The sequence below is a fragment of the Haliotis rufescens genome, unplaced genomic scaffold (genome assembly GCF_023055435.1).
Source record: "Haliotis rufescens isolate VD_foot unplaced genomic scaffold, xgHalRufe1.0.p SCAF_13, whole genome shotgun sequence".
Classification (NCBI taxonomy): domain Eukaryota; kingdom Metazoa; phylum Mollusca; class Gastropoda; order Lepetellida; family Haliotidae; genus Haliotis; species Haliotis rufescens.
The window spans coordinates 35,207,086-35,217,022 of record NW_025963813.1 but is presented as its reverse complement, the minus strand read 5'-3'; the positions used below and the strand labels follow the sequence as shown (position 1 = coordinate 35,217,022).

The window sequence follows — 9,937 nt, the reverse complement described above, 5'->3', positions numbered from 1 at the left end:
ATCAAGAAATGGATAACATCTCACGAAGGGTATTCTTAACATATTGCACACAAGTACATAAAGTGGTCCCAAAGTGATTCTAAGTTTTCAACATAGTTTACTTGACTTCCATCAGTGTGTATTCACTAGTTGAGTGTTCCCAACAAAAACATCAACAAAAGCCAATACACATTCAAAACCGAAAAGATCCAGCTTATAATGAGCACACAAACTGATTTTGTGCAGCAATAGAACAGTCATAAATAAGGTTATAGGATAATATTAATACCTAACGAGACAGAAAAGTAATAAGTTATCGCTTGGTACAAGTGGACTACGAATGACAGCATGTGGTCAGCAAATTGTGTGACTGAAATTGGCGAAACATTGACTGAAAGTAAACTTAAGACAGAAGGTATTACATGTATGTCAATGATCTAGTTGTGAAATTTAAAAGAATTTAGTTCAAATTCAAATGAATTTGGTGTTGACGTATTGCCACACATCAGCTCCTACCCATCACGTTAATGTCCTCATGTCAATGTATTTGGAAAAACAGGTGTTGTGATATTACAACATCTGTGTTATAATATAGGAATCAATCCTTAACAGATTACATATTTAGAACTTTGATCGCAAATGCAAGTGGACACAGAATAAAATGTGAAACAAAATTATCAGAAGTCGGACATGGAATATTACCTGTACCAATCTAAACCATTTGAAATCTTAATGACTGTAGTGTTGACGTAATAAATCACGTTAGCGTCTTTCCATCACATCATTGTCCACACATCCCATACGATCATATCTATCCACCTGATTAGCAAACGAAGGCCACCTGATAAAACTTGACAAGGACGTCTGTGGTGTAATCACTTTTGTATGACCGTGGAAATGGAGAAGTTCATCCTTGTGTTCCTCTCGGTTCTCGTGTCTTGTGCGTCAACACAACGCCCAAATATTGTCTTCATAGTTGCAGATGATTTAGGTGAGCCATTTTCTTCATGGAGAAAGTGCCTACGCTCTTCTATTCGTTCTAATTGATCAGTTTATCATACAAGGTCAAATTATATGTCTATGCATCAGATTTAAATGCATCAGCCGACAGAATATATGTGATGACGAGAATCGTTATTCCTGACAGTGTTATGTATTTGTCTCAAACTCCTAACACACCCAAATGTATCACGTGTCACGTTTTTTTACAACAAGGGTGGTACGATGTTGGTTTCCGAAACCCAAACATGAAGACTCCTAACATTGACAAACTGGCTACAGAGGGGGTCATCTTTGAGAGCGCCTATGTCCAGCCTTATTGCAGCCCGTAAATATCATTTGCTTTTTAACATCACTCAAGCCTGTATATATTGCAATCGTATCCCAACAACTTCCACCCAATTATCAACAAACCCATCAAAAGTTGGTGTACGAATATAAGATATCTATTGTCATAATGTATTTGTAGACTGATCAGCCTTTGATTTTGAATCTTGAAAATTATGAGTACTATTTAAGAAGGATTTTCGAGATGAGATTGATAAAGACATGTTCACTACTGACGGTTGTTAATATGTGCACTGATAATTGCCTTCTCGTCCTCCTCAATATGTTAATGAAACATACCGTACTCACGTAATAAGCGCCCCGCTCTAATAAGCGCCCACGGCGATATTTGCTAATATATTGGCCAGTGAACAGTCCCAATTAGCACCCCTTCCGATTGATCAATGTACACAAGACTTATTTACTCGCGTAGAATACGCACTCGTGTGCTATATGCACCCTTAATTATGGGCAATTAAATTCTGGAAAAATATATCTGTCGTATATAAACATTTCAGGCTGTCAGCATAAACCACGAAATTTATCTTTCAATTCTGTTTTTTCCACCAAAATAATATTCTAATAAGAGCCCCCTATTTCTAATTTGGAGAGCGCCCTGGGCGCTTATTACGTCGAATACGGTACTTTTCATGCAAAGTGTGTGTAATGGGTGCTGCAAGTAGGACAGGACATGCTTTCCATTATGGCGAACAACGGTTGTCATCACTGATTTTCACTAATCCACTAACAGGTCTCGCACAGCCTTCATGAGTGGAATGTTTCCATTCAAAGTGGGTATGCAGGTAAGTAAAACAAACAGATTCCCCTTCCCTGTCCAAACAAATTGAATTTAGGCATTAAATAATTAAATTTACGATGATGGAACGAATAAGGTTTTGTGAATAAGTTTTTATCTGTTACCAATTAGAATCGGTTGGAGGTCAGCGCCCCCTGATCCAAGAGTGTAATTAATACCGTGTATACTGTTGTCTAGTTTGATGTCATAGGGTGCGATATATTAATTTCACATTGTAGCACGAAGTTCTTATCGATGATCAGGCCGCATGTGTGCCTCTCAACTACACCTTCCTGCCACAAGAGTTGAAGAAACTCGGCTATGCTACCCATATGGTCGGCAAGTAAGTCCAGCATTAGAGCACAACTGCCTCTTTTGAGTGTGATATTGCCCATTTGTTTATGTTGATGTACCAATGAAAGTTTTTGATACAATGTGTCTTGTCTGCCGTAATCAGTGTTCACTATATATAAGAACAAGGAAGAATGGAATCTCGGATACGTAACAAGTAAGTTACACAAATGTATATGAATGCATTCTGTGTTCGCAAGGAATTGTGTTTGTTTGTAACTTGTTTAACGCCGCACTCTTCAATATTCTAGCTATATGACAGCGGTCTGTAAATAATCGAATCTGTGCCAGACATTCCACTGGTTAACATCATGAGCATTGATCATGGGATACCATGACATGCATCAATCAAGTCAGCGAGTCTGACCACCCGATCCCGTTAGTCGCCTCTTACCACAAGTAGTCGACTTTTAGGACAAGAATGGGTTGTTGAAGATCTATTATAACCACGGATCTTCACGGGAATGCGGGGAATTGAAATAATTCTTTAAAATGATTGATAAGAGTGATTGATAAATGAGTTCACACTATCACCATATACGAAACAGTCTCATATTACACTATGCTACACAACGCATCACCCTCCCATCGTTTTCAAGATGGCACCTGGGTTTCTGCAAATGGGAGTGTACACCGACGTACAGAGGGTTTGATACGTTCTTCGGCTACTACAGTGCACAGGAGGACTACTTCAATCATAGCAAGGGCAAGTATTCATCAACCAAAACAACGCTCTGTAAGAAACTTCCACTGAACCAGGCAAATAAACCACTACTTTGAAATAATTTCTAATGGGGTCCTTTTTCATAGTAGGCCCAGAGTTCATCACCTGGGATCTGAATCAAACAACTTAATACTATTTTTAACATTGATCTAAATAAACGCGAAAAAACCCTTTACGAATCAACATCAAATTTGATCACTAAAAAATGAAACAAACTTATGCATGTACAGACAGGTAAGTAATCATCTATCAAGTGAAACCATTCAAACTGATGGGTTGAAGGTAATCGTTTCATGTGTGACTTAGTTCCATCTAGAACACTGTCTTCCTGAAGTGATGGGATATGCAATATGGAATCTTATAGAAAACATGCTGGCTGTCTAAAATAATTCTGACGAGCGCAATTAACTTAAAATTATCGACCTGAATTAACAGTACTTGCAATAGAGTACTCACATGTTTGTAAAAAAGCACGTGGATGGGCAAATGTTAACTACATTCCTTGCTTTTAACTACTATGCCAATGTTCCACCACCAAGTGGTTGTTTAAAAAACCAGCAGATCTGAAAGATACTTTCCTATAAGTGCCCTGCATATTTCTTTAAACTGTGAACACATGTCTGAGTATTACTAATTGCTTGAATATAATACATTTTGTGAGTGTGAGTTTATTCGAAACCTGTTGATGTATGACGCAACATTAAAGGGCGCAACATTAAATCTACATGTGACTCATCTCTTACCTACTTATAATAGTGCTAATGACGTTGATAATTCACAAACGTGTGCCTACCTGCCTGCATTAACTACGAAACAGATACCCAGGTCGGATGCATGGACATATTTTGTGGATAACTGTGTTCGTTGATGTATTTTACAGGTGCCTATTTAGACTACCGAGATAACAAACTTCCTGCTTGGGATTACAAGGAAGAGTATTCAGCTGTGAGTAATGTCCACTGAAATCTCCTCTAAAGTTTAAATACTAGTATATCGATATTGGACGATGGTGTCAATAAAGATGACCATGTTCCAGATTCCAGCAAGGCAATGATACTGGCTGCATACATGGAGTATTGTGAATCTGAAATGTACAAAGTTTTGTTCTTCTACCACTACAGATAGTCACGGGAAAAACCAAGGTCAGAACCATCCCTAGGCCAAAACATATTCTTGTCGGAAGAGGTGACTAAATGGATCCGGTGGTCTGACTCGGGTCATTGTGTGTTATCGTATGTTGATGGAATGGGACCCTGGTTGTATCGACTACTCATTACCCTGACCCTGATCCCAATCATGATAAAACCACTGTAACAGGCCGAAACATCCATTTGACCAGCTCTTCCCCAGGGAAGGTTCAGCCCAGGCCAGATCTCTGGGTTCCAACCTTTGCCAGTTATATCTCATCCAAGCCAAGTTCTTATCCACCGTGGTCAAACATCTTCAAACATGTTTTGACATGGGGAAAAGGTTCTTTGAGGCATAGTTTCTCACCTTGTAGATTTATTCTGGAAAACCAAATTTCTCATATTGTTTTTGGAAGCATCATATTCATTTTAAAATATTTTAGATATATTCCCATTATGAAATAGGTTCTAGTTTTATTGCTGTGGAATATGAAGATGTTTATGCTAATAGATGCTCAAATTTCTATCTTCTACGATGCCCATGATATTTATTAGGTTTCTTTCTGTATTCATTTCTCTGTACTATTCAAAAATGGCTTTATTGACATGCAAATGGCATAATGACGTAATTCAAGTAAAGGAGGAACTTAAATATATAAAATTGTTGCATGACGAAGGAATACTCACTCTAATTGGTCCCTCTGTTTAGGTAATGAAATAATGAGATTCTCAACAAATCAAACGCAAAACAATAACTCCTCTTTTTATGCTGAGTTACCTCCTTGTGTCCGACTGAAAGTCAAGTGTTTTTCTTGTCAAAATAGATATATTGAAGATGACACTGAAAAGTGGCTCCTTCAAAGACATGATAATTGCATTGAAACATGGTTTAACATTTATAATGCAATGATCTGAAGTGTTCAATTCGGTGGTTATACTGAGAACTATCCAGGATATTGTTATATCACAATGTATGGCATATCATAATTTTTCAGATATGATATCTGTCATCTCGATATACAAATCTATAGGTTAAGGTTCTGCATGGGGTCCATCAATTAATTTGCAACATGAAAATGAAATGTTGTTGATAACTTTAAGTCACTCTGACGGAAAATGATTGTGAAATGGCTAAAATATTTTAATATGGGGAGTGGGGCTGGGATATTCCGAGGTCAGGAATATCCTTGTACACCAGAATATTTCTGACTGAACGTAACTCGACAACTGAAATCGTATAATTACATATACACAATATCAACACTATATTTCATTCTTTGTTGTTCTTCCAATATCATTTTAATTTTTTTTGTACTGTGAGCGCACTGTCAAACCAGGTATTATAAAAGATCAGCGTTACAACAGTGATGCTGTACAAAATATGTGACGCTGAGTAAGTGTTTTGGGATTTCCTGAGCAGAATTGGTCACTGAGTTTTGCATAGTTATGAAATGCTTCCAACCAATTGCCAGCGGACATTTGTACATATGAATAAAACAAGTCGCTTGGCTACATTTAGCTACACATGTTTCTCGTCTGAAATAACCTTTACAGGATTTAGAACTAAAGAAGTTATTAGTCAATGCGTGAGTGTTACAAGACAACTTGCACCAACAAGTGAAACAGATATGCTTTCTATTTTAACAAATGGGCGTCTACAACATTTAAATTAAATTGCACAATGATAAAAGGTGATTTAAAGCATAATTGTAAGTGAGTGAGTGAGTGAGTAAGGTTTTCTGCCAATTTTGCAATATTCCAGCAACATCATGCGGCGGACACCAGCAATGGGCTTCACGCATTGTACCCATGTGGGATATCCAACTCGCGCCCTTAGAGTGACGAGCGAACACTTAAAAGCACTCGGCTACCCCACAACGTCCAAAATATGATACAGAACGTTAGCAATGTAATGCTCAACATTTCCGGACTTTGTAGAGGAGGAGCATGGAGCACACTGTATCTGATATACTCTCCTTGTCTCTGTTTCAGTACACATTCGCCCAGAAAGCTATTGACATCATCCACCAACACAACGTCTCGCAGCCTCTGTTTATGTACCTGCCCTATCAGAATGTACACGCTCCAATTGAGGTAAAGCACCATTTACTAGTTACAAGACAAAAACGTGCATCTTCCGCCAGATCTTCCGAAAAATGGAAAAATTCTTATCTTTTCAAGAAGATGGGCCTACTCCTAGTTTAAACAAGATCCATGCGACTTCTGAGAGGAATGCAAACAGGGAGATCTGTCCATAAAGATAAACAGACATAGGGGTGCAGTTGTAGCCAAAATAAATTGAGAAAGTCTAGACAGTACAAAATGCTTAGCAAATGCTTTTAGTTTTCTTGAAAATGTGCCTTGATGAGTCAACCAGTTGAAATGTTTATTTGCAAACATTTGATACTCGTGATGATTCATATTCTTATTTGCCAATCTTTTAAATTCAGGTTCCCGAAAAGTACTTCAACATGTATCCTAATGTGATAAACCAAGGTCGCAGAACATACTCAGGTACACAATTTCTAGTCAAACTGTAACTACACATGCATTCATCTATGCGTTCCCTGTTCCACCTCTGTGTAGTGGATAGATAGATTCGATCGCCTGCCTCCATCATGCCAAATGATATGGTACTTAAAATATGGTACTTGCTTGTTGTTATCCTGGCTCTTGATAGGCATTAAGTGGATAAAGCAAGGGCTTGTCGCCACGGAGTAAGTATAATGCGCCTGTGTTGGGGCATTGCTAAACTGCGAATAGATGTTATGATAACAAAATGCTTGATTACAGAATTGAATGCTGATATCATCTATTTTTAGGAATGGTGTCTGCCCTCGACGAAGCAGTTGGAAACGTTACACAGGCACTTAAAGAGAAGGGGTTGTTTGAAAACACACTCATTCTCTTCACAGCTGATGTAAGAAAGGTCGTCTTCTCGATGAAAGTTGTCGTTAATGAGTACATAGTCAATCAACGTTAATCATACAAATACTCGAACGGCTGCGTTATTGATTGTGCTGAATAAGCTGATTTCAGAGATCAATTGCACTTCATTATACCTTGGAACAGTAATAGGTGTATAATAGCAATTTTGTGTCACTCCAGAATGGCGGTCCTATAGCAAGTTATGCCAGCAACTGGCCTCTGAGAGGAGGGAAGCACACAATCTGGGAGGGGGGCACGAGAGGGACATCCTTCATGTATGGCACCGGGCTAAAGAAAACCAAGACAACTTATAATGGGTTCGTAGACATCTCTGAGAAGAATGGGATTATTTTAAAGGAGATTAATCCTCCTCTGAGCTGACACTGTTGGTTTACAGTGATCAGACAGTACAGAACGTCTCAAACCCACATTTAATCGCAGACCCATGTTATTACAGAATGATGCATGCCGTAGACTGGAAACCAACCTTGGTGTCAGCAGCTGGTGGAACTCCTGGTAATAACTGTGATTGTTTGTTGTTTAACGCCGCACTCGGCAATACTCCAGCTATATGACGGTGGACTGTAAATAATCGAGTCTGGACCAGAAATTCCAGTGATTAATATCATGAGCATCGATCCACTCAATTGGGATTGATGACATGTATCAACCAAGTCTGACCACCCGATCCCGTTAGTCGCCTCTTACGACAAGCATATTTGCCTTTTACGGCGGTCGGGTAGCCTAGTTGTCACGTCACGTCACGTCGAAGACCCGGGTTCCAACATGGGTACAATGTGTGAAGCCCATTTCTGGTGTCCCCTGCCGTCATATTGCCGACACATTGCTAAAAGCAGCGTAGAAAACATACTCACTCACTCACTCTTCGAGTGTTAACCTGACATGTTCCAGCAAAGATTATTTCATTCCCTTTAGCAATATGACCAGCGCCTCGTACAACAATACATTCATGACTAAACTGCCCGCACATTTTCAGGCAATAAAAGTAACATTATGTATATTTCCTTTTCGGAAAAGTTTAATATATATCTTTTACCCTGACGAATAGATGAGAAAATGTAAACTCTGGCAATGCGATGAACTTAATTTGAAAGGACAAAACATATGGTCTATTTTCATTCAGACCAGATTATGTTGCTTTTCGACGAAATTTCGTTTTTGTGAGTTTAATCCACCAATATTGTAGAGACGTCAATCGACGGTATTAGCCACTGGGAATCTATCAGGAATGGCCTTCCGTCGTCAAGGACCGAATTCATATACAATCTTGACGACTTTGAACCTGCAACGGAAGGGCATGCTGGAATAAGGTATTAGATCTCAAAACATCCATCATTTGCAGGGTATGTACATGGGCGGATACAGCTTTTTTTAAAAGGGGGGGTGGGGGGGGGGGGGGGGGGGGGGGGGGGTGCACAATAAAGATCTATTTATTGTCTTTGGTGGTAATTTATACAGAAATAAACCCACACATCCCCCCTCTGTATCCGCCCATGATGTATCAACACAAGGGACGAACAGTTAGAGAAGTACTTATGCACATACTATGCAAATTGCTATCTGAAACTTCCAAAGCTGGACTAAATTTAACCTTTGGAACTCATTACGGAGTGGTGTCTTATATACGTTTATTCTAAACAATACATACTATGAACAAAAAGTGTGCAGTTGATTACAGGTGAACCTCTGTGGTATTGTCTGTTCGCAGGGTTGGAGACTGGAAGCTGATATTGGGCTACCCAGGAGGACCTGATGGCTGGCACGAGCCTATGAACAGGACAGAGGATAATTTTTATGATGAAACGATATATATCAAAGGCGACAGTCCAGTGCAGCTGTTCAATATACATTGTAGGTGGAGAAAATAATAATACCTATACATTTACATAAATTATTTTTTCAAACCATTATTAAAATTTTAGGCAGGATTCACCTTGCTCAATATTGAAGACATAAGAAATATATTTATTTAAAAGTCATCAACATATACATACATGACCATCTGTCATGTAATGAATATTCTGATCTCATCCTACAGCGGATCCTACTGAGCGTTACAACTATGCACCAAAGAAGCCGGACATTGTTGACCAACTAAGATCCCGGATGGATGACTACCGGAAGCAGATGGTTCCCGCCCTTTTCCCTCCTCCTGATCCTGCATCTCACCCTAGAAATTTTGGAAACGCCTGGAGTCCCGGATGGTGTTGATCTTCGATTAATTTGTAGCAAATGATATTTAACAATATGTTGGTTGACCTTCATTTGAATAGAGTAAGCTGTATCCTAATGTTGATTGAAGTTCACTTGGCTCAAATAATATGTTACGATGTTTAAATATATATATATATAGCCTTCAAAATGACTGAGACAACCAGACACAGCAAACTTCTAACTTCAAACACAGACTCACGCCCTATCGAATACTACACTCAATCAAAACACTAACCAATCAAAATAATATAGTATGGAAACCCTCATATAATGCGATCACGTGAAACGAAAATTGTGGCCGTTTTCCCTAAAACTTGTGGTCATTTTCTCCAAATTGTCTGGGGCCATTTATACATAGGGCCATTTTCCCTAAAAGATCCTGGGTCAACACACGACTCCCGCATCTTGACTTCAAGAGGGTTATGTCGGATGTTTAAGAGGAACTGGTTACCAGTCATCTCTCACCTGCTT

At 38.9% G+C, this 9,937-nt stretch overlaps 1 protein-coding gene across 1 annotated transcript; it reads left to right on the top strand.

Moving 5' to 3' along the window:
- Positions 1–825: 825 nt before the first annotated feature.
- LOC124151581 (arylsulfatase B-like) lies at positions 826–9,678 on the top strand. The gene is made up of 14 exons (XM_048394467.1): positions 826–970; positions 1,195–1,306; positions 2,057–2,108; positions 2,341–2,444; positions 3,052–3,158; positions 4,057–4,121; positions 6,296–6,397; positions 6,754–6,817; positions 7,126–7,223; positions 7,412–7,548; positions 7,689–7,747; positions 8,439–8,562; positions 8,961–9,103; positions 9,291–9,678. Exons 1-14 carry the CDS (start codon positions 865–867, stop codon positions 9,461–9,463), a joined length of 1,446 nt encoding a protein of 481 aa, XP_048250424.1. The 5' UTR covers positions 826–864; the 3' UTR covers positions 9,464–9,678.
- The last annotated feature ends 259 nt before the right edge of the window (positions 9,679–9,937 follow it).